The sequence below is a fragment of the Symphalangus syndactylus genome, chromosome 3 (assembly GCF_028878055.3).
Source record: "Symphalangus syndactylus isolate Jambi chromosome 3, NHGRI_mSymSyn1-v2.1_pri, whole genome shotgun sequence".
NCBI lineage: Eukaryota > Metazoa > Chordata > Mammalia > Primates > Hylobatidae > Symphalangus > Symphalangus syndactylus.
Window position 1 is genome coordinate 138280209 of NC_072425.2, and position 25335 is coordinate 138305543.

At 41.9% G+C, this 25335-nt stretch overlaps 1 protein-coding gene across 2 annotated transcripts in view; it reads left to right on the forward strand.

Annotated features, from left to right (window-relative positions):
- The window catches only part of TECTA (tectorin alpha), an 84757-nt gene extending 61842 nt beyond the window's left edge, over positions 1–22915 (forward strand). For both annotated transcript variants that reach the window (XM_055273503.2, XM_055273504.2), the window contains exons 16-23: positions 1473–1583; positions 2759–2961; positions 4231–4394; positions 4850–5098; positions 19253–19415; positions 20503–20590; positions 21188–21304; positions 22131–22915. In XM_055273503.2, coding sequence (XP_055129478.1) covers positions 1473–1583; positions 2759–2961; positions 4231–4394; positions 4850–5098; positions 19253–19415; positions 20503–20590; positions 21188–21304; positions 22131–22231 — 1196 coding nt within the window. In that variant the 3' untranslated portion in view covers positions 22232–22915. The remainder of the gene's footprint in view (positions 1–1472; positions 1584–2758; positions 2962–4230; positions 4395–4849; positions 5099–19252; positions 19416–20502; positions 20591–21187; positions 21305–22130) is intronic.
- Positions 22916–25335: the final 2420 nt, after the last annotated feature.

The window sequence follows — 25335 nt, forward strand, 5'->3', positions numbered from 1 at the left end:
CTCTGCACCATCTTTCTGTTATTCTGTTTGTCATTCTCATACAGAGCTGGTGAATCATAACATTCGCTTGGTGGCTGTCATGTGCTTAGCACTGTGCTAGGTACTGGACATACTGGGCCAGTGAAAGGATCTTTATAAAAGGGAGCCTTTTGAAAATAAATATATTTAACTTATGCTGATGTCTTTCTTTCAGTTGTCTTTCCAGAAATTAAGACAGGCTGATGCTGAGCCATCCATGTACTCCTACATAATGTAATTAGTTACCTACCAGAGGGGCGTGGCAGCTGAGTCAGAAGAGGTGTATGGAGCTGTGGGCAGCTTGAGATTTTTGTTTTGTTTTTAAACTCTTTTTTCCCTGTGTGTGTGGGTATGTGTGTCTATGGTGAGAACATGAAACTCTACTCTGTTGGTAATTTTCAAGTGTACAGTGTATTGGTACTAACTATAGCCACTTTGATGTTCAGTAGATCTCTTGAATTTATTCCTCTTGTCTAAATGAAATTTTGCATCCTTTTAAAACTCTTTTTAAAAAAACTCTTGAAGCCAACTTGGCTCATGCTGGGATTGAACAGTTGTTCCTTTAGCACTGTCCATCATATACTGTGATGAACAGGAGGAATATTCTGTCTTGATAGGCAGAGCAATTCTTTAAACAAAGAAATGAACATCTAAAAGACAGTGCTCCTAATTAGTGGTTCTCAAACTGAGGCGTTGACTATCTTGCAGGTGATCTCATCTGTTACAGAAATATTGTTCATAATAACATCATGATGATACTCCACATAACATCTTTATTGTACTTATAGTTTTACCCTTTTGGCAAAACAGCACCATGAATCTAAGTCAATCCTGGTGAGTTGTGTGGAGGTTTTTCCTTTGTCTATTTTTACAAAATCAAGTAGAAGATCATGGGGGAAAGTGGACCAAGAATCGGAAAGGACTAAGAAGCCCTGGTGTGGGAGACCTCTCTGGGATCTTACTGGCCCTAATATGTTCATTATTGGCACATATTTATTGTGCACAAACCATGAGGTGGTTGAATGCTGGGATGTAGAGATAAATGATTTGGATGCTACTCTTTATATAAATATCAGTACAAATCATTGTGCTATAGTGTAGTAGGTGCCTTAATTGTGGTAAGATGACTGGGGTTAAGAGCATCTGTGCATTCAGTCTTCACCACTTACCTTCACTTTTGACCTTGGGCAAGTTTCAACTGTGAAATAGAGCTTATAATACTTCGCTTGAGGAGTATTTGTGAGGGTCAAAGAAGCTAATCCAGGCCCATAGCAAGCACCTATTTGCTAGCTATTGACATTATTTTCTGGAAGGTTGCCCTGTCTGTTAACTTGCAGCTGCCGTCTGACCATTTCCAATGTGATTAAAGTGGCAAGTCTGGAGTAGAACCAAACGCTACCGCATGTAGGTGTGAAAATCAAGTTGTGTATGTTTCCGTGTGTTTTTCTTTTTAGCAGGAGTGGTTGAAGATCCCTGTGTGGGGGCGGACTGTCCCAACCGAACTTGCGAGCTGGGCAACGGCAAGGAGCTGTGTGGATGCATCGAGCCACCCCCCTACGGGAATAGTGAGTGACACGGGCCACCTCCCCACCCAGAAAGGCCCTATGGGAGATGCTGCCCTGGGGAAGGACCTTGTTGCGTCCCACTTCGTGAAGCTTCCCCAAATAGTGACGCTTTCAGGAGCATTTAAGCAGAACAAGGAAGCAATCTGACTGCTTCAAAGTATAGCTACATCCTTTTCTTCAATACATTATAACACACAAATTTGTACATGAATGGAACCAGCCAGTTCCATCTGAGGCCACATTCAACATCAGAAAGTTCCAAATTGATCTTTTAGATGCACAAGGAAATAGGGTATTTTGATGCCAATATGAAAAATTAGGACGAATGTTATTTAAAGCCAGATTTATTTGACCCAAAGCTTTTTGGTCCTGAAGATATATACAACTCAAATGTCTGAAGCAAGCCATAAATAACTAGGACTCCAGGACTTGTTCCTAACTGTAGCTCCCTTGGTGTGGAAATGGCCTTGTCCACGGCTGAGCCTGCCTGGATGGCTGCTTGAAGCAGAACTGCTTTGCCTTCCGTCTCTGCTCCCCGTCCTGAACCAAATAACGCAGAGGCAGTTGCTAAATGTAACAGCATTCGAGAATGAAAATCTGGTTGACCAAAGGCTCCTTAGGAGGGGACAAGGGCTTCACCTAAACAGATAATGTAGTGCTTATTAGCCGGTGTTTATATGCTCAAGAGAAAATGTCAGTTGGTGCCTTGCCATGTCAAGAAGCAAGCTCCTAGTGTTCACCTGGGAATCGCTAGGGTTCTGCTGAGCTGAATCAGCAGGGGCTTCAGATGTGGTCTGGCCAGTGCTGCTGTCCCTTGGAGGCATGCTCTTCAGCCAGGCCACAATGTGCCAGATTTGGCATGTTCAGTATGCAGCTTACAGAAAAGTAGCTGCCACCAGCAAGGTGGGGTAAGACCTGGGTTTGTAGAGAAAAGACAGAAGACCCTTTATTAGCATTTTTATCCGTTTAAAAAGGCTCTGCTAATGCCCACGTTACTGCTTTGAATGAATTCATATGCTCATTTGGTCTTATCAAAGCATAATTAGAAATGCTGCAGCCTTTGAGTGGAGATCATTTGCCTCTTCTAAAGGAGAATGGAAGTGGGATGCTTTGCTCCCACTCCTGCAGCAAGACCGACTCCACTGATTTGCCTTTTGTAATAACTGTTCCCACAGACTCACATGACATTATCGATGCAGAGGTGACCTGCAAAGCAGCCCAAATGGAAGTGTCCATATCTAAGTGCAAACTCTTCCAGCTCGGTTTTGAGAGGGAGGGTGTGAGGATCAATGACAGACAGTGCACCGGCATCGAGGGGGAAGATTTTATCTCCTTTCAGATCAACAACACCAAAGGGAATTGTGGAAACATTGTGCAGGTGAGAAAAGCAGCAGGAAAGAGCACCTGGCAGAGGCAGCGACAGCTTCGAGTGTTTGCACATTTATTGTCCTGAAAGCCAACTTCAGGGTGATCTGCTTAGAAATACGCTCCTTAGAAAACAGCAATAGGCATGTGCAACATGAAAGACAGCAAGAGCAGTCATCATGTGATGCTAAGTGATTGACGGAGTTGAAAGAGTGATGTGTTTTTTCCTTGGTTTGGGATGCCTACTGTGGTTCTTCTGTATATGGACAGAATTGTGTCTTCTTTTCTGCTGCTATTGTTCTTTGAGGCAAATACATATAGGCTTAGCTATTTCAGGGGGTAAGAGAGTCCTGAACCTCATTTAACAGGTGGCTTCAGGCCGAGTGCTATGGCTCATGCCTGTAATCCCAGCACTTTGGGAGGCCAAGGCAGAAGGACTGCTAGAGGCCAGGAATTCAAGACCAGCCCAGGCAACATCGCAAGACCCTGTCTTTATTTTAAAAACATCTAAAAATTAGCTGGGTGTGGTGACAGTGCCTGTAGTTGTGTCTGCTTGGAAGGCTGACATGGGAGGATCATGAGCCCAGGAGTTCAAGGCTGCAGTGAGCTATGATTGTACCACTGCACTCCAGCCTGGGTGACAGTGAGACCATGTTGCTAAAAACAAAACAAAACAAGACAAAAAAACAGCTGGCTTCAGAAATATAGTGAGGTCCCAACTTTTAATGTCAGATTATCCAATATATAGGTTGGCAAAGCATCTTGTTTCTCTTCTTTTTCCATCTTGCTGTGTGTCTTCTATTCATGGCTCTAGTCCTTAAAACTTTTACCAGAGGCTGAAAGGAGTAAGGAGGTGAAACTTGCACTTGTTTATGTTGTGGTCCTTGTAGGCATGTCTGGTGATGGATTTGGTGGAGAAGAGATTTTGAATTAAGCATTGAAAAAGAAGATTTCTATTACCCAGCAATGGCAATAGTTCATGCTATTCCTAGCTTGGGGTCCCACAGATAAGTGGGATCTGGTAGTGGTTAGAATTCAGCAGTAGATGAAATCACCTTCCACGGGTATTCAAGGTTATCAGACTGAAAGGTGCTGCTGATATCTATTGTAATACTTTTTTCCCCCAAGTAAATGCTAAGGCTAACTCCATGCTGATTTATACTGGCCTCTAAATTATATATGGAAGGAAGCCATTTCTCTACTTTCGGGGATATGGATTTGATATGCAAGCTACATACTCACTCCCAGATGTAATGATTTCTGACTTCCCCTTGCTCTGCAGTCCAATGGCACTCATATCATGTATAAAAACACACTCTGGATCGAAAGCGCCAACAACACTGGCAACATCATCACCAGGGACCGCACGATCAATGTGGAATTTTCATGTGCTTATGAGCTGGATATCAAGATCTCCTTGGATTCTGTTGTGAAGCCTATGCTAAGGTAAGGCGTCTCCTGGGCTGTGCATATTGCTTTTTCTTTTCCTTGACAGTTAAGGTTAGCATAATCAAAATTGCTAGCGTTTGTCTTTGATGCCCTAGGAGAAACATAATTCACGCTTCTTGAGCCTAAATGCTTTCAACCAGCATTGTTCAATAGAACTCTCTGTGATGACAGAAATGTTGCATCTGTACTGTTTAATGTGGTGGCTACATGTGGCTGCTCAGCACTTGAAATGTGGCTCAGGAGGCTGCGGAATTGAAATTTTTAATTTTATTTAATTTCATTTAAATGTAAATTGCCCCATGTGGCTAGCAGGTACTGTATTGGACAGCACAGCCTTAGACTTTGCTACTACATGCTTTGCTTTCCCTCTGCATTTTCAGCCTGAAAAATGGTAGGTAATTGAATAGGTAACATTGCTTTGGGTTCCTGTCTCATAATTGTTTCTGTTTTAGTGTAATTAACCTGACAGTTCCAACCCAAGAAGGCAGCTTCATCACCAAGATGGCTCTCTACAAAAACGCCTCCTACAAACATCCTTACCGCCAGGGTGAAGTAGTGTTGACGACTCGAGATGTGCTGTATGTAGGGGTTTTTGTGGTTGGAGCTGACGCCACACATTTAATCCTAACACTCAACAAATGCTACGCCACACCCTCCCGAGATAGCAATGATAAGCTCCGATATTTCATCATTGAAGAAGGGTGAGTAGCCTCTTTATAGACAACATTCTCAGAGCTTATGTCCTCATCATTTTTTAAGGAAGGGAATGGAAACTAATATTTGTTGGCTGTCTACAAGGCCAGCATTTTGCATTTATTAATTCATCTAATTCTCAAGACAACCTATGGGGTAGATATTATAAGCCTCATTTTACAGACAATCAAGTAACTTGTCTAAAGTCACACAGAAATATAGTGGTAGGTAGCCCAAGTCCGTGTGGCATTAACTACAGATGCTTTATTCTCAAAGTGGGGATTCTGTGCTGTTTACTTTGAACTTCAATTTGGGAAGAATGTGGAATTCTGCAAATGAAAGAATATAATGACAATAACCACAGGTTAATGAACAAGGCAGCTATACAAATAAATAAAGAAATTAACATAATAGCCTATAGACTCAACAAGTTTCCTTTTACTTGCCACTGTATGCTTACCACCTAGTATATTTCCTGAAACATAGTGATTACACAATAAAATTTCTTGAATGAATGAATGAATGAGAAGAAAAGACTGTAGACCAACCACAGTAATTATCTTTATTAAAAACAAAAATACTTTCTGGATACGTTAGACAGTTTACATTTATTGTAATAGATTTTATAACAATTTATTTTAGCAGCTTTATTGCAAAGATAATTTATATATAATACAACTTATTTGCTTTAAGTGTAAAAATCAATGGTTTTTGGTAAATCTGCAGAGAATTGCAAGTATCACCATAATCTAATTTTAGAACATTTTTGTCACTCCAATAGTTACTTTTTATATGAATTTCTTTAAAAAATTTATTGATACATTTACATATTTATGGAGTAGATGTGATATTTTGATGCATACGTTAAATGTGTAGTGCTCAGATCAGGGAATCTAGGATATCTGTCACCTTGAATATGTATCTTTTCTTTGTGTGGAGCATTTCAAATCTTCTCTTCTGGCTATTTTGAAATATACAATAAATTGTTGTTGACTATAGTCACCCTACTGTGCTGTCGAACACTAGAACTTATTCCTTTTATCTAAATGCATGTTTGCAGCCATTAACCAACCTCTCTTCATCCCAGTTTCTTTCCCAGCCTCTGGTAACTATCAGTCTACTCTGTACTTCCGTGAAATCAACTTTTTAAGCACCCACATATGAGTGAGAACCTGAGATATTTGTCTTTCTGTGCCTGGCTTATTTCATTTAACATAAGGACTTCCAGTTCTGACCATGTTGTTCCAAATGATAGGATTTTCATTTCTTTTTAAGGCTGAATAGTATTCCCTTCTGTATATATATCACATTTTCTTTATCCATTCATCCATTGATGTATACTTAGGTTGATTCCGTATCTTGGCTATTGTGAATAGTGCTGCAATAAACATGAAAGTGTAGGTATTCTTTTGATAAACTAATTTCCTTTCCTTTGGATAAATACCCAGTAGTGGCCTTGCTGGATCATGTGGTAGTTCTATTTTTAGTGTTTGTTTTATTTATTTATTTATTTATTTATTTTGCTTGTGTGTGTGTGTGAAACCTCTGTAGTGTTTCCCATAATGGCTGTACTCATTTATATTCCCACCAGTAGGTAGAAGAGTTCCCCTTTCTCCATATCCTCACCAGCATTTTTTACTTTTTGTCTTTTTAATAGTAGCTATTTTAACTGGCATGACATGATATCTCATTGTGGTTTTGATTTTTATTTCCCTGATTGTTGCAGGAAGTCAGGGACGCTGAATGGAGGGACCGGCTGAAGCCATGGCAGAAGAACATAAATTGTGAATATTTCATGGACATTTATTAGTTCCCCAAATTAATACTTTTATAATTTCTTATGCCTGTCTTTACTGCAATCTCTGAACATAAATTGTGAAGATTTCATGGATACTTACCACTTCTCCAATCAATACTCTTGTGATTTCCTATGCCTGTCTTTAATCTCTTAATCTCATCATCTTCATAAGCTGAGGATGAATGTTGCCTCAGGACACTGTGATGATTGCATTAACTGCACAAACAATATGAAATCTGGGCACCTTGAAAAAAGAACAGGATAACAGCAATGTTCAGGGAACAAGGGAGATAACCATTAGGTCTGGCTGTCTAGGAGCCAGGCGGAACAGCGCCATATTTCTCTTCTTTCAAAAGCAAATAGGAGAAATATCGCTGAATTCTTTTTCTCAGCAAGGAACAGCCCTGAGAAAGAGAGTGCATTCCTAGGGGTAGGCCTCTAAAATGGCCGCTCTGGGGACGTCTGTCTTTTACAGTTGTAGATAAGGGATGAAATAATCCCTGGTCTCCCTTAGTGCTCCCAGGCTTATTAGGATGAGGAAATTCCGCCTAATAAATTTTGGTCAGACCAGTTGTCTGCTCTCAAACCCCATCTCCTGATAAGATGTTATCAATGACAGTGTGTGCCCGAAACTTCATTAGCAATTTTAATTTCACCCTGGTCCTGTGATCTTGCCCTGCCTCCATTTGCCTTGTAATAATTTATTACCTTGTGAAGCATGTGATCTCTGTGACCTACACCCTATTCATACACTCCCTCCCCTTTTGAAAATCACTAATAAAAACTTGCTAGTTTTGCGGCTTAGGGGGCATCACGGAACCTGCCGACATGTGATGTCTCCCCCAGACACCCAGCTTTAACATTTCTATCTTTTGTACTCTTTCCCTTTATTTCTCAGACCAGCTGACACTTAGAGAAAATAGAAAAGGACCCATGTTAAATTATCGGGCACAGGTTCCCCTGATATCTGATGATTAGTAATATTGAGCATTTTTTTCATATACCTGTTGGCCATTTGTATGTCTTCTTTTGATAAATATTTATGCAAATCCTTTGCCCACTTTTTAAAGGAATTATTTGTTTTCTTGCTGTTGTTTGAGTTTCTGCATATTCTGGATACTAATCTGTTGTTGGATGAATAGTTGGCAAATATTTTCTTTTATTCAACAGGTTGTCTCTTCATTTTGTTGATTGTTTTTTTTTGCTGTGCAGAAACTTTTTAGTTTAATATAGTCCCATTTGTCTATTTTTGCTTTGTTGCTTGGGCTTTTGAAATCTTACCTATAAAATATTTTCCTCAACCAATGATGCAGCATGTTCACTTTGTTTTCTTCTAGTAGCTTAATAGTTTCTGGTTGCACATTTAAATATTTAATCCACTTTGAGTTGATCTTTGTTTATGATGAGACACAGGGGTATAATTCAATTCTTCTGCATATGGATATCCAGTTTTCTCAGCAGCAGTTTTTGAAGAGATCATCCTTTCCCCCAGGTATGTTCTTGACATCTTTGTTGAAAATCAGTTGGCTGTAAACACATGGATTTATTCCTGAGTTCTGTTTTGTTACACTGCTCTATGTGTCTGTTTTTATACCAATACCATGCTGTTTTGGCTACTATAGCTTCACACTATACTTAAAAGTCAGGTAGTGTGATGTCTCCAGCTTTGTTCTTTTTACTGAGTATTGCTTTGGCTATTCAGGGTGTATTGTGTCTCTATACAAATTTTAGGATTTTTTTTCTATTTCTGTGAAGAATTTCATTGGTATATTGATAGGGATTGTATTTAATCTGTGGATTTTTTGTGGGTAGTACGGTCACCTTAACAATTTTAATTGTCCCAATCCGTAAGCATGAGATATCTTTCCATTTGTTTGTCCTCTTCAATTTCTTCCATCAGTGTTTTGTAATTTTCCTTGTAGATATCTTTTGCTTGGTTAAATTTATTCCTAGATTTCTTATTTATCTGTAGGTGTTGTAAATGAGATTGCCTTCTTGATTTATTTTGCTGCTAGTTCATTATTGGTGTATAGAAATGCTACAGATTTTTGCATGTTGTTTTTATGTCCTGCAACTTTACTGAATTTGTTTATCTGTTCTAAGAGTTTTTGATTGAATCTTTAAATTTTTCTGTATATAAGATCATGTTATCTGCAAAGGGACAGTTTGACTTTCTGTTTCCCAATTTGGATGTCTTTTATTTTTTTCTCTTGCTTGATTGAACTGGCTAGGACTTCTAGTACTATGTTAATATGAATGATGAGAGTGAGCATCCATGAATTGTTCCAGTACTTTCAGCTTTTCTCCTTTCAGTATGATATTACCTGTGGGTTTGTCGTATATGGCTTTTATTATGTTGAGGCATGTTCCTTCTGTGCCTAATTTTTTGAGGATTTTTACCATAAAGGGACGTTGAATTTTATCAAATGCTTTTTGTGCATCTATTGAGATAATTATATGGTTTTTATTGTTCATTTTTATGTGATATATGACATTTATTGATTTGTATATATGGAAACATTCTTGCATCCCTGGAATAAATCCTGCTTGATCATGGTGTATTATCTTTTTGATGTGTTGTTAGATTCAGTTTGCTAGTATTTTGTTGAGGATTTTTGCATCTATGTTTAGATATTGGCTTGTAGTGTGTGTGTGTGTGTGTGTGTGTGTGTGTGTGTGTGTGGTGTCCTGGTCTAGTTTTGATATCAGGGTAATGCTAGCCTTGTAGAATGAGCTAGGAAGAATCCCCAAATTCCTTCGTCTTCAGTTTTTTTGAAATAATTTAGGAAGCATTGGTATTAGTTCTTCTTTGTAAGTATGGTAGAATTTAGCAATAAAGACAACTAGACGTGGACTTTTTTCCTGAGACGTTTTGTTCCTGATTCAATCTTGTTATTAGTTATTGGTCTGTTCAGGTTTTCTATTTCTTCCTGGTTCAACCTTGGTAGGTTTTATGTGTCCAAGAATCTATCCATTTTCTGTAGGTTTTACAAAGTGTATAATTGTTCATAACAGTCTGTAATGATTCTTTGTATTTCTGTGGTATCAGTAGTATTATCTTCTTTTTTATTTCTGATTTTACTTGGGTTTTTTGTCTTTTTTCCCCTTAAGTTAGTCTAACCAGTGCTTTATCATTTTGTTATCTTTCAAAAAACCAAATTTACATTTCATTGATTCTTTGCTTGTTTTGATCTCTACTTTATTTAGCTCTGGCCTAATCTTTGTTATTTTTTTCCTTCTACTAATTTTGGATTTAATTTTCTACTTTTTTGATGTAGGTGTATATTGCAATAAGTTTTCCTCTTAGCATTGTTTTTTGTTGTATCTCACATGTTTTCGTATGTTCTGTTTCCATTTTCACTTTTTAAAAAAAATTTTTTAAATCTCCTTCTTAATTTTTTCATTGACCCAGTGCTTGTTCAGGAGCATGTTGCCTAATTTCTAAGTATTTGTTCAGTGTCCAAAATTTCTCTTATTATTGATTTCTAGTTTTATTCCATTGTGGTCTGAGAAGATAGTCGATATGATTTCAATTTTTAAAAATTTGTCAGGACTTGGTTTTTGGCCTAACATACGGTCTATCTTGGAAAATATTCTGTGTACTAATGAGAAAAATGTGTATTCTGCAGCTGTTGGGTAAAATGTTCTGTAAATGCCTGTTAGGTCCATTTGGTCTAAAGTGCAATTTAAATAAAATTTTTTTGTTGATTTTCTTTCCAATGTTGAGAGTAGGGTGTTGAATTCCCCAACTTTCATTACTTTAGATCCAATAATATTTGCTTTACATATTTGAGTGCTGTGATGTTGGATGGATATATATTTAGAATTGTTGTATCCTCTTGCTGAATTTATCCTTTCTTCATTATGTAATGATCTTCTTTGTCTCTTTTTACAGCCTTTGACTTAAAGTCTGTTATATCTGATACAAATATAGCTACTCCTGCTTGCTTTTGGTTTTGATTGTCACAAATTATCTTTTTCCATCCCATTACCTTCAGTCTATGTGTGTCTTCACAGGTGAAGTGAGTTTCTTGTAGGCAGCATATATTTGAGGTTTTTTTTGTTTTGTTTTGTTTTAGCTGTTCAGCCAGTCTATATCTTTTAAGTGGGGAATTTAATCTGCTTACATTCAAGGTTATTATTGATAAGTGAGAACTTATTCCTGTCATTTTATTTATTGTTTTATGGTTGTTTGTGTACCCTTTGTTTCATTCTGTCTTATCATTTATTATTGTGATTTGGTGGATTTCTGTAGCAGTAACATTTGACTCCTCTTTCTGTTTTGTGTGTATGATCTGCCATTGAGTTTACACTTTTGTGTGTTTTTGTTATGTCATATATCAACCCTTCACTTCCAAATGTAGGACACACTAAAATTTTCTTGTAGGGCTGGCCTGGTGGTGAATTCCCTCAGTTTTTGCTTGTCTGGGAAATACTATTTTTCTTCATTTCTGAAGGATAGCTTTGCTGGGTATAGTATTCTTAATTAGCAGGTGTTTTTTCTTTCAGCACTTTGAATATATCCTTGCATTCTCTCCTATCCTACAAGAGTTCTGCTGAGAGATCTGCTGTTGGTCTGATGGGGTTCCATTATATATAACTTGATGCTTTTCTTTCACTGCTTTTAGAATTCTGTCTTTAGCTTTTGTCACTTTGAGTGTAATATGCCTTGGAGAAGACATTTTTGGGTTGAATCTATTTGGGATCTTTGAGCGTCCTGTATGTAGATGTTTATATCTCTTGCAAGACTTGAGAAGTTTTCAGCTATTATTTCATTAAATAGGTTTTCTATGCCTTTGGACATCTTTTGCCCTTCTGGAACTCCCCAAATTGGAATATTTGGTCACTTTATAGTGTCCTATATTTAACATAGGATTTCTTCTTTCTTTCTTATTCCTTTTTTTTTTTTTTTTTTGCCTGACTAGGTTATTTCAAAGACCTGTATTCAAGTTTTAAAATTCTTTATTCTGGCCAGGCACGGTGGCTCACACCTGTAATCCCAGCACTTTGGGAGGCTGAGGCGGGTGGATCATGAGGTCAGGAGATCAAGACCATCCTGGCTAACACAGTGAAACCCTGTCTCTACTATACAAAAAAATCAGCCAGGCATGGTGGCATGTGTCTGTAGTCCCAGCTACTCAGGAGGCTGAGGCAGGAGAATCACTTGAACTCAGGAGGCAGAGGTTGCAGTGAGCTGAGATCTCACCACTGCACTCCAGCCTGGTGACAGAGCAAGACTACATCTCAAAAAAAAAAATTCTTTATTCTGTTTGATCTAGCATATTGTTGAAGCTCTTGATTGTATTTTTTAATTTCATTCATTGAATTCTTCAGTTCCAAAATTTCTGTTCGGTTCCTTTTATCTGTCTCTTTGTTGAATTTCTCACTCAGATCATGAATTATTTTTCTGATTTCTTTGTATTGTTTATTTGTGTTTTCCTGTATCTCACTGAACTTCTTTAATATCATTATATTGAATTCTTTCTCAGGTATTTCATAGATTTCTTTTTTTGTTGGAATATGTTGCTGGAGAATTATTATTATTATTTTTTTATTTTTTTATTTTTTGAAATGGAGTTTTGCTCTTGTTGCCCAGGCTGGAGTGCAATGGCGCAATCTCAGTTCACCACAACCTCTGCCTCCCGGGTTCAAGTGATTCTCCTGCCTCAGCCTCCTGAGTAGCTGGGATTATAGGAATGTGCCACCATGCCCAGCTAATTTTTGTATTTTTAGTAGAGACGGGTTTCTCCATGTTGGTTAAGCTAGTCTCAAACTCAAAACCTCAGGTGATCCGCCCACCTTGGCCTCACAAAGTGCTGGGATTACAGGCATGAGCCACCGTGCCTGGTCACTGGAGAATTATTGTGTTCTTATTGTGTCCTTGCTTTTTGTATTTCTTATGTCTTTATGTTTGTTTCTGTGCATCTGGTATAATAGTTGCTTCTCCAATTTTATGGATTGGCTTTTGTAGGGATGGAGTTTTTCCTATAGATGTATCTATAGTGTTGGTTGGGTTTGACTTTGGCTTTGATTCTGAGCGGACACAGCATTGTAGTCTCCATATGATGTCTTCAGCTGTAATCAGCATCAGTCATGTCTGTGAGTTAGTCAGTGGCTTGGGCTATAAGTGGGGGATATGGTGAGGCTTTGCTGGGGACAGGGATGCCAGATGGGCCAGTCCTTGGGTACCAGTGGTGGTGATAGCAGGCTAGGCATGCCAGCTTTTGGGCCGCTGGGTGGCATTAACAAGCACTCATGGTAGTAGGTCTGGGTGGGCCAATCCTTGGTCAGTGGTAACAGTGGGCCGGGTGGGTGGGTCCTCAGGCCCTAAGTGGTGTGTGTGGCATCAGGGATGGCAGTAGCAGCAGTGGGCCAACTCTCAGGCCCCAGAGCTTCACATGGGAGTGCCAGTGGTGGTGGCAGTGGGCCAGTCCTCAGGTCCTCAGGTGGCACATGGGTGAGTTCTGGCAGTGGTGGCAGGCTGGGTGGGCCTGTCCTCAGGTTTCCAATAGGCAAATTTTAAAGGCAAATGTAGTTGTTGGCAGTGGTGGACAGGGTAGGGCAATCCATAAGCCCCCAGATGATGTGCATGGGTGCTGGGAGTGGCAAGCAGGGCAGGCCTATCTTCAGATCCCTCGATGATGTGTGTGAGCACAGGGGTGGGCTGATCCCCAGGCCCCCTGGTGGTGCATGTGAGCACTGGCAGTGGGTGGGGCAGGTCTGTTGTCAGGCCCCCCGATGGTGCATGCAGCCATCAGTGTTAGTGGATGGGGCAGGTTGATCCCTATATCCCCCCAACAACACACTTGGTTGCCAGTGGTGGTGGCAACATATTGGTTAGGCCTGTCCTTAGATCCCTGGAAGATGTGTATGGGAGCCAGTGGTGACTGGTGGGTGAGTCAAACCCCAGATCCCTCGACAACATACATGGGCACCAGTGGTGGTGGGTGGGGCAGGCCTGTCCTCAGGCCCCATGACAGCACCTGGTGGGCTGATCTTCAGGCCCCCTGAAGGTGTATATGGGTGTCTAGTGGCCCTGCTGCTGGGGAAGTGGCGGAGTTGCTGACAGTGGCAGCAGCTGCAGGCAGGTGGCTCTTGGGTTCTGGGGAGCTTGTGCGTCAGCCCCTTTGCCCTGGGGACAGCCTCCCTGGTGCACTGCGTCACCTGTTCCCCAGGGTGTAGGACACTGTGTGGGTTAGAGTGCTTGGACCCACCTGCACCACTGAGTCCAGCCAGTGTTGTGAACCTGCATCCTTTTAAGTAGACATGAAGGGTGGGTGTTAGCAGGGCTCCAGGGATGTGAAGAAGCAGGGGATGTTGGGCCCCAGGGCAAGATATAGTCTGACGGGGGCTGGGCTCTCAACATGGCACCATGCTGCAGCTGCTTGGGTCTAGGGGACTGGAGAGTGTGCGATTCAGTGTGAACTCCTTCTCTGGAACAATACTGTTAGATGGAGTCCAGGTAGCTTCCTATACTAGTCTAAGGGCCCAAATGGCTCTCCCATGGCTGGCATTACCAAAGTCTGCAGTGGAATATGGACCACTGGGGATCTCTCAATTACCTTTTCCCATATTGGGAAGTTTCTCCTGGCTCCAAGCTGACCCTAGCAGGGCCAACTGCTTTGTTTCCCTTTATTTTCATGCCTCGGAGATCCTCTGTCCCTCTTTTGCTGAATTCCAGTGTTCTTTCTTTGATGCTCTATTCAACTTGTGATAGTCTACTCATTGTTTTGGTCCATCTTTGTTAGGGAGGCAAGTTCTGGGTGCCTCTAGCCAGCCATCTTGAAGCCTGTAATAATTTTTTTTTTTTTTTGAGACATAGTCTCACTCTGTTGCCCAGGCTAAATGTGGTGGTATGATTATGGCTCAATGCAGTCTCAACGTCCTGGGCTCAAGTGATCCTCCCACCTCAGCCTCCTGAGTAGCTGGGACTACAGGCACACACCACCATGCCCAGCTAATTTTCTCTATTTTTCGTAGAGTCTTGGTCTCCCTGTGTTGTTCAGGCTGGTCTTGAACTCTTGGGTTCAAGTGATCCTCCCATCTTCGCCTCCCAAAGTGCTAGGATTACAGGTGTGACCTACCATGCCAGCCAGCCTACAATAATTCTTAAAGCAGGTGAATGTATTAATCACAGTTCTAAGTGGTAGAGACCAATTCAAACTAGTTTATGCAAAAACCAAGGCATTTAATGGTTACACCACCAAATCACAGGAGTGGATGTCACTTCAGAGATGATTAGATCCAGGGAGCCAGATGCTATCAACACTCTCCTCTTGTTTTATCCCTTGTCTCCTCCTCTCTCTCTCTCTATTGACCTTGTTAGACACTGGCAATCCTAGACTCACATTCTTTTTATTTTATTTTATTATTATACTTTTGGTTTTAGGGTACATGTGCACAATGTGCAGGTTTGTTACATATGTATCCATGTGCCATGTTGGTGTGCTGCACCCATTAACTCCTCATTCAGCATTAGGTATATCTCCTAATGCTGTCCCTCCCCCCTCCCCCCACCCCACAACAGTCCCCGGTGGTTGATGTTCACCTTCCTGCGTCCATGAGTTCTCATTGTTCAATTCCCACCTATGAGTGAGAACATGCGGTGTTTGGTTTTTTGTCCTTGCAATAGTTTACTGAGAATGATGTTTTCCAGTTTCATCCATGTCCCTACAAAGGACATGAACTCATCATTTTTTATGGCTGCATAGTATTCCATGGTGTATATGTGCCACATTTTCTTAATCCAGTGTATCGTTGTTGGACATTTGGGTTGGTTCCAAGTCTTTGCTATTGTGGATAGTGCCGCAATAAACATACGTGTGCATGTGTCTTTATAGCAGCATGATTTATAGTCCTTTGGGTATATACCCAGTAATGGGATGGCTGGGTCAAATGGCATTTCTAGTTCTAGATCCCTGAGGAATGGCCACACTGACTTCCCCAATGGTTGAACTAGTTTACAGTCCCACCAACAGTGTAAAAGTGTTCCTGTTTCTCCACATCCTCTCCAGCACCTGTTGTTTCCTGACTTTTTAATGATGGCCATTCTAATTGGTGTGAGATGGTATCTCATTGTGGTTTTGATTTGCATTTCTCTGATGGCCAGTGATGATGAGCATTTTTTCATGTGTTTTTTGGCTGCATAAATGTCTTCTTTTGAGAAGTGTCTGTTCATGTCCTTTGCCTTTCTTGATGGGGTTGTTTGTTTTTTTCTTGTAAATTTGTTTGAGTTCATTGTAGTTTCTGGATATTAGCCCTTTGTCAGATGAGTAGGTTGCAAAAATTTTCTCCCATTTTGTAGGTTGCCTGTTCACTCTGATGGTAGTTTCTTTTGCTGTGCAGAAGCTCTTTAGTTTAATTAGATCCCATTTGTCAATTTTGGGTTTTGTTGCCATTGCTTTTGGTGTTTTAGACATGAAGTCCTTGCCCACGCCTATGTCCTGAATGGTATTGCCTAGGTTTTCTTCTAGGGTTTTTATGGTTTTGGGTCTAACATGTAAGTCTTTAATCCATCTTGAATTACTTTTTGTATAAGGTGTAAGGAAGGGATCCAGTTTCAGCTTTCTACATATGGCTAGCCAGTTCTCCCAGCACCATTTATTAAATAGGGAATCCTTTCTCCATTGCTTGTTTTTGTCAGGTTTGTAAAAGATCAGATAGTTGTAGATATGCAGCATCATTTCTGAGGGCTCTGTTCTGTTCCATTGATCTATGCCTCTGTTGTGGTACCAGTACCATGCTGTTTTGGTTACTGTAGCCTTGTAGTATAATTTGAAGCCTAGACTCACATTCTTATAGCGTAACCAATGAGGACAGAGCACTTCTAACTCCAGTGCAGGGAATCCCAGGCCTGTCCTGGACCACTTGCTTATCCTTCATTTGGCAGGTAGGGTTATGCACCGTTGCATTTGCCTGGCCTGGTCAGCACCCATCCCTGTGGTGGTCAGAGAGTGCTGTGGATACTGTAAGTAGCTTTATGGTTGAGGGGAAGAGGCATGGTTTCCCAAGAGAAGAAGGGTGTGGTTCTGGGAAGACAAACAATAGACATTCACTAGTTTGCAGATGAAACAGGCTCAGAGAGGCTAGGCACAGCGCTCACTCAAGGTCACACAACTATCAAGGAGCAGAGAAGAAATCCTTTAGGTTTCAAGACACACCGACTCCCTAAGTGACCAGGTGTGGTGAATGGCATGGGTTGCTGAGGTGTATTGTGGAATTTTCAGCAAAGACCTCACTAAGGCATTTGTATTTCTGAATTGATGTTTATCCTCCTTAGAGGCAAAGGGAGGGACGTGGTGACTACTTGGTGTCCTGCAGGCCTAGATGAGTGGGTGAGCATCACAATTATCCTTTTGTCCATGTTTCTTCCTCCTCTTTTTGTATTCCTTTCGCAACATAAAAGGGTTAAGATATGAGACACTCTACAAATGCAAACCCAGATTAGAGGGCTTATGTCTCCTTTGAAGGATGTGGTAGCATTTAGCATTTTAAAAATGGTATTTAATAGACTTGACCCAGAGAGGGAGAGCGAGCCAGAGAGCATGTTCATAAATCTCAGCTTACCCCAGTGTCTGTCTGAATAAACGTCTTCAAATTAAACTGTGGTTGGGTGGGAAGTGACTTCTTTATGTAGGTGAATCCATTAGTCCTCCTAACCTTTCTTGGAGGGATGTGGTTATTGTTTTTTTCCAGTACACTTAGGGAAACCAGATGTTCAATGCTTAATGAATGAGCTGCGAAATGGGCCCACTAAAGTGTTTTGGGGTCAGTTGTTTCTCTCCAGCTGTGTGGAGGGCAGAGACAGCAGCAACTTCTACAAGTGGCTTGTAAGTCTGGGGACACGCAGGCCACTTCTGTTTTCTCTTCGTGTGCTAGACAGAGGAAAGGGCAGATGTTTTATTGTTAATAGAAGATTCTAGTGCTTGGCATATGTCCTCACTCTAAGAAAGACAGCCAGATAGCCATTCCTGCCTCTCTATGCCCTTTCCTTCAGTTTTTCTGACACGTAAACGTCGAGTCTTCTTCTTGGGAGAGAGTTGGTGGTCTGGTTAAGAGGGAAGGTCAGTGTGAAGACTGAAGAGCTGTTACCACTTTAGAATCCTTGAGCCTGTTCAGATTATCCAAATGAATAACAGTGTTAAGGAAAAGTATGGCATGTAAGTTTTTGTTTCAAAGCACTTCAGAGGCTATTTACTTGAAAAGCAACTTGCATTTTGCCTAGAAGGCTAATTACAAAACATATTAAGTGTGGGAATGCTGAAGGATAACTTCAATTTTTAATTTTCCTTATTGCTAAGCTATTTAATCCTGTGGACTAGGGAAAGGAAATATAAGGAAAAGAGTCACCCTTTTTATCTTTATCATTTTAAAGAGCTTTTTGGCTCCTATGGGCCAGCCTTGGCTGTGGCAACACCATTTGTTCACTCATTCATTCATCTGACAAAAGTTTTCAAATACATGCCACATGCCATGTAGTGCATTGGAGACACACTAAGGAACATGACTTGGTTCCTGCACTCAAGGAGCTCAACAGAGGGCTGTTGGCAAACCCAGGAAAGGCCATTTGTTTGTGCCTGGTCTGGGCATGACTAGGGGACATTTATAAAATAGAGGGTACCATAGAACTGGTGTTGGAGAAAGGGCAGGAGTGATGCATAGGACAAAGAGCAGGAAGATCTTCCAGGTGGGGGAAACATTGCATGAAAAGACACAGGACTATAGGAGACTCTGATGCATTTGGGGAACTATACATAGTTGAAGCAAGGTATCTGTGCCTGAGAGATGTCTTGGCTGGGGTTGTCTCTTGGCTCAATACCACAAGAAGGAAGGGGGCTGAGAAAAGTGGCAGTCAGTTGAATCAAAACGACTCTGCAGCTCACCCCGACTGGTCTTCTTTCCCCTCCAGCTCCTACCTATTTTGACGCGTGGGAAGTATTCCCAACAGGGTTTGAGTCAGGGGCCCTTGCCAACATTGATAATTAACTGAAGAAAGTACAGAAGAAGTAAGAATGAATCTTGTGTTTATTAAATTGATATCGGTAGAACACAATATTATGAGGGGGCGGAATGAGAAACTGAAGCGTGGGGAAATTGAATGTGGTCCCTGCAGTCGTTTTGTTTTTAGTTGCAGTTAGGATACTAATTCAAGGTGGTGTTTGATGTTTCAAAACAAACTATAAAAACATGAGGGAGTGATAACAAATGACAAGCCCGTGCAGTCCAGAGGTCACTTTCAAATGTAAAGGCATTTCTGCCATTTATGGTGGTTTTATGTGAAAAGTGAAATTTTGAAATGAAGATGAGGATTAAAGTGTAAGAGGAAAACATGTGAAGCAAAGATTCCATTATTTTTTCTGAATAGGTGTCAGAACCTCAAAGATAACACCATTGGCATCGAGGAGAATGCAGTCTCCCTGACCTGTCGCTTTCACGTCACCGTCTTTAAATTTATAGGGGATTATGACGAAGTTCACCTTCACTGTGCAGTGTCACTCTGCGACTCAGAAAAGTACTCCTGTAAAATCGTAAGTGAGAGTGTGAAAACAAAGTGCTTAGCCTTATTTCTCACTGTCTCGGTTTCCCAACATAAGGATCGTGAATGCCAGGTGACCGGACTGGAATCATCCGTAGATGCTTGGGGTGGACAGTCATCTTTGATGGGACAGTGAGAGAGAACACGGGGAAATATATCTATTTACTCTTCTATCTCTGAATTGTCAACCAGTCATTGGCTTAACGCTAGACTAGGGTTTCTCAAAGCTCGGCACTGTTGACATTTTGGACTGAATAATTCTTGGTTGCGAAGGACTGTTCTGTGCACTGTAGGATGTTAACAACATCCCTCACCTCTACCCATGGGTACCAATCACATCTTCCCCCAGTTTCAACACCCAAAATGTCTCCAGATGTTGCCATTTGGCCTGATTGAGAACCACTGCACTAGAGTCTCAAGGAGCCAGGCGGCCTGACTCTAATGACCATTGGACCAAGTTCCACTCCACTACAGAACCAAGCTCTTGAGCTCAGGATACAATGTATCCAGGTGTCCTGCAGCTCACCTGTTCTACATCAGGACTCTGGAGGGGGTGAGGGATGAGGTAGCAAACCAATTATCTCTTCTGTGCCAGGCTTCCACCTCCACCACTTACAGGCTGGGTCCTTAAGATTTGATTGCACCGATACCTGGCCCCTAGCCTTTAACATTGCAACTTTATGCTTACACCATGTTTGCAGAATCAAGATGTGAATTATGGTCAGAGCAACTTACAGATGATACTGCATACATTAGTGTCTGATGAGACACAGCAATCTTATGCCTGGGCAGGGAGCTTCTTTGAATCTAATTCCAGTGTGGATCAATCAGAAATGAAGGAGAGATTTTTGAAAAGGAAAAGTACTAATTCCAGTGTGGAGAGTGTGTTTCATTCTGTTCAACATACAGCCTAGAGTCCCAGTGGATTCAATGATCAAGAATGCATTGGTTCTAATTAATCTGAGCAGCCATAATGCTTGAGGCCAGAGCCACTGCCTCTTTTAGAGGTGAAAACATGGTGAAGAATAAGTTATCAGCTTAATTGTGTGGAATTTTCCCCCTGGTATTCTGTCTTGCAGACCTGCCCACAAAATTCCAGGATTGCCACCGATTACACAAAAGAACCCAAAGAACAGATCATTTCAGTGGGACCTATTAGGAGAAAAAGTATGTATGTTCTCTAAAACACGCCCTAAATTATTAAAACAACGGGATTTGAAGGCTCAGACGTGTTTCGCCTCTGATGTGGGTCCAGTGGACAAGGAGGCTGGTGTTGGGGACACCGGTTTGAGAACATCGCCTGCTTCCTTAAAGACATCTTTTCATTTACTTATAAACATTCAACAATGGCATTGAGGTTTTCTTCGTCCTCCTCTTTTTTTTTTTTTTTTTTTGAGACGGAGTCTTTCTCTGTCGCCCAGGCTGGAGTGCGGTGGCGCCATCTCGGCTCACTGCAAGCTCCGCCTCCCGGGTTCATGCCATTCTCCTGCCTCAGCCTCCCGAGTAGCTGGGACTACAGGCGCCCGCCCCCACGCCCGGCTATTTTTTTTGTATTTTTAGTAGAGACGGGGTTTCACCGTGTTAGCCAGGATGGTCTCGATCTCCTGACCGCGTGATCCACCCGTCAGCCTCCCAAAGTGCTGGGATTACAGGCGTGAGCCGCCGCGCCCAGCCTGTCCTCCTCTCTTTTTAAAGCCTTTCCCTTCGATACCAGTGGAAGGGTTGAACTGTCTGTAGTTAATCTTCCTACCTACTCTTTTGTAGGGCTGGACTGGTGTGAGGACAATGGAGGGTGTGAGCAGATTTGCACGAGCCGGGTGGACGGGCCTCTCTGCAGTTGTGTAACAGGAACCCTGCAGGAGGACGGCAAGAGCTGCAGAGGTAGACACTCTTCTACCCTGGGGCAGGCAGCTGGGGGACATGGGAGGTTCTTTACCACCAGAAGGAGAAATTCAGATTTGAAGGCCACTCGGTCAGCAACTCTCCCTCGAAAACTCCAGAAATTAAGAAGGAAAGATGGGGAACATGCCCAAGGAATTCTAGGGCCATTAAACAAACAAACAACAACAACAACAACAAAACCTTGCTCTTTCATCTAAAATATAAAGGTAATTTAAAAAAACAAGTTATCCAGCCAATTTTAAGGACCATATATTGGCCTACATCTGGCTGCCAAGTCTACTTGGGCTAAGGTTGGGATTGGGATGCTTCCTCCAGCAAACAAGCCTCAGCATATGGCTTCCCTGACCTCTTACGAGGTTGGCAGGACTCTCTTCTTTTTCGAGATGGAGTTTTGCTCTGTCGCCCAGGCTGGAGTGCAGTGGCATGATCTCGGCTCACTGCAACCTCTGCCTCCCAGGTTCAAGTGATTATCCTGCCTCAGCCTCCGGAGTAACTGGGACTACAGGCACACGCCACCACGCCCGGCTAATTTTTGTATTTTTAGTAGAGACGGGGTTTCTCCATATTGGTCAGACTGGTCTCAAACTCCTGACCTCATGATCTGCCCGCGTTGGCCTCCCAAAGTAGGACTCTCTTAAAGATTGGATTAATTCTGCTACTTTGCTGCCTTAGGGCCATTTGGGTAAAATGGGTTCTTGGCGATGAAGTTTCCTTTCTTTAGCTGAGTGCTGCAAAGATGTCTGATCCCTATCAAACAGGTATTTTTTCACCCTGTAGGGCTTACTGTGTTCCTCTCTGTTTACAGCCTCTGATTCTTCAATCGAACTTCAAGTCTGGACACTTCTTCTCATCATGATCCAGATTTTATTATGGCATTTTGTCTATAAATCAGGCACAACCTCATAATTAACTCAAGGTTGCTATATAAAGTACTGTAATTTACTTACTTCAACTCCCTGTAGGATAAAAAGTGTGTGCCCTTAAGTCAAAACCTATTTGAAAGCGTCCAGCATCTCAAAATGATGCCACCTGCCTCCAATGGTCCAAGGTCCAGAAACCAGCGACCATCCAAGCTCCTCTTTCAGAGTACAAAACGGGGCTTCTACAAGCCAGTTACGGAAAGTATATCTCTTGTGTAAAATTCCCAAATAGTTGTCACTAGAAACTTTGGTTCACATGAAAAAACAGTAAAGGAAAAATATTCTGGTTAGAGAAATGTGACTGGAAATCTGACCAGAGAAATCTGTCAAGCCAGTGCTATTTCTGGATCACAGTTTTTTACAGAGAGAGGGCCTGTTGGAACGATTTTGAAGTGGTGACTGGAAGGTTTGACTCCCTCTAAGGAATCTTGCTGGCGTTTGGAAGTGTCCGATCTATGTTACGCACGTGTCCTGTCTCTGAGGCGCTTCTCCACCTACTGTGTCCTTCAACCTTGCCATGGCAGCTTTGGCCACTGGGGATACTGTTGACCTGGGGAACCCCACCCACTCTCCTACCCCCTCGAACCCAATCCCTTCTCTTTTTACAAATCAACCAAATACTTTTTAATGTGTTTTATCCTTAAATAAACTTTGTGTTCAAGTATTCTCATTACTTGGTGGCTGGAATCATTCTTATTGATGTTAAGCTTTGTACACTAAATAGCATGCCATGAATTTTTTTTTTTAAGAAGTAGCAGCAATTGGACCAGGAAGGCACTGTTGGCCAGAACGTTAATGCGCCATTATATTGTTCATGTGTACTTACAGAGCATTAGGAGAGCATTAAGGTACGGTGTAGAAGGGAAGCACACAAACACGTATCTGCTATAATTAACTACAAAATGGAGGGCCTGCTAAGTATATCCCTGGAGTGCTTTGCTTTTTAAGGGCAAAAACAAAGTCAAACCCACGTCAGGTTTATTTTGAAGTTGTCTTGGATTTAAACGGATAGCGTTTTTGTATTTTTCTGGGAACTCTGCAAAGCTGAGCAAAAATGCTTAGTGTTCTTGAACATGAGTGTGGGTGAAATGGCCATTGTCTTGTATGTCAAAGCACTGGCATCACACTGTCACTGGGCTGAAGAAGTGCGGTGTAGACTGAGTGTGCACTGAGCTGTTTTGTTCTCCCAGCCCCCTGGGAGAGTCAACACATTCTAGCTTATCTCAGCAGTCACACATGCTATGCAGCTAAGCGGACAACTGTTATTGATGGAGAAAAATATGTGCTTCTGCTTGGACATCTTAAGATCTTTGGGGAAAATGCTGAGCACTGAGATGGATTAAGGAGTCAAGCCATTGTCTATTCTAGCTGAGACACAGTACTTCTTCCCCAGCAAGTTAGAAATGAATGTTAGGTGTGTGTTCTTTTTTTTTTTTTTTTGAGATGAAGTCTCGCTCTGTCGCCCAGGCTGGAGTGCAGTGGCGCAATCTTGGCTCACTGCAAGCTCTGCCTCCTGGGTTCACGCCATTCTCCTGCCTCAGCCTCCCAGAGTAGCTGGGACTACAGGCACCCACCACCAAGCCCGGCTAGTTTTTTGTATTTTTTTAGTAGAGACGGGGTTCCACCATGTTAGCCAGGATGGTTTCAATCTCCTGACTTCGTGATCTGCCTGCCTCAGCCTCCCAAAGTGCTGGGATTACAGGTGTGAGCCACTGCGCCCTGCCTAAGTGTGTGTTCTTTGTTTGCATGAAAACCTGGATTCCATACTATCCCATACTTCAAGATCGGAGGATTCAGTTGAGCTTATGCACCATTTCCATTCACACCATTAAAGGTTTAGGCTTTTGAAATCAAACAGATTATGAGTTGAATACAATAATATCTCATTTATGGTTTTACCTGAGATCCTTAGGTGAATTTTTTTTTTTTTTTTCCCTGAGACAGGGTCTCACTCCTGTTGCCAAGGCTGGAGTCTATTGGCATGATCTTGGCTCACTGCAGCCTCGACTTCCTGTGCTCAAGTGATCCTACCACTTCAACCTTCTTAGTAGCTGTGACTACAGGCATGCACCACCATGCCAGGCTAATTTTTTATATTTTTAGTAGAGATGAGGTTTTACTATGTTGCCCAGGCTGGTCTCGAACTCCCGGGCTCAAGCAACCCACCCACCTTGGCCTCCTAAAGTGCTGGGATTATGGGCGTGAGCCACCACACCTGCCTTTTTAGATGAATTTTAACTGAAAACATATGAGGAGGAAATGGTGTATTACTTACTTGACAACACCTCTTTATTGATTCCCATATTAAAGTCATTGGAAATTCCTCGATTAAAAATTCTAGTTTTTTTTTCTTAAAGCTTTTTACTTGAAATCCTTTTTGCCACACTTTCATTCTTGGCTTTTGGTTTTCTCGCTTGGTTGGCATCCTTCACATATCTACCATCAGGATAAACCTGGTTGTAATGCCACAACAGAAAACCCCAGGCCAGGTGTGGTGGCTTATACCTATAATTCTGGCACTTTGGGAGACCCAGGCAGACAGATCACCTGAGCCCAGGATATTGAGACCAGCCTGAGCAACATAGTGAGAGCCCATCTCTACAAAAAAAAAATACAAAAATTAGCCAGGGGTGGTGGCGCATGCCTGTAGTCTCAGCTACTTGGGAGGCTCAGCTGGGAGGATCGCTTGAGCCTGGGCGGTTGAGGCTGCAGTGAGCCGTGATCATGGCACTGCAATCCAGCCTGGACAACAGAATGAGATTCTGTCTCAAAAAAAGAGAACACCCCCACAATCTCAGTGACTTAACAAAGGTTTCTTTCTTACTCACACAAGTCGCCACTGCTTTCGTGGTCATCCTGGAATGGAAGTTGCTGGAGGCTTTATTATCCTTCAATGTTGTCAGCTCAACATGTGGCTTCAAGATTCGCCTTTGCAAGGGAAGACAGCCTGGAGAATCCCACCCTAGCTCTTCCATGCTTCTGCCTGAAGTGACACATATCGCTTCTGTTCCCACTTCATTGGTCAATGCCAGCCAGATAGCTGTAACTGACTTTTAGAGATGAGGAAGCACAAACATCTCATGTGCCTGG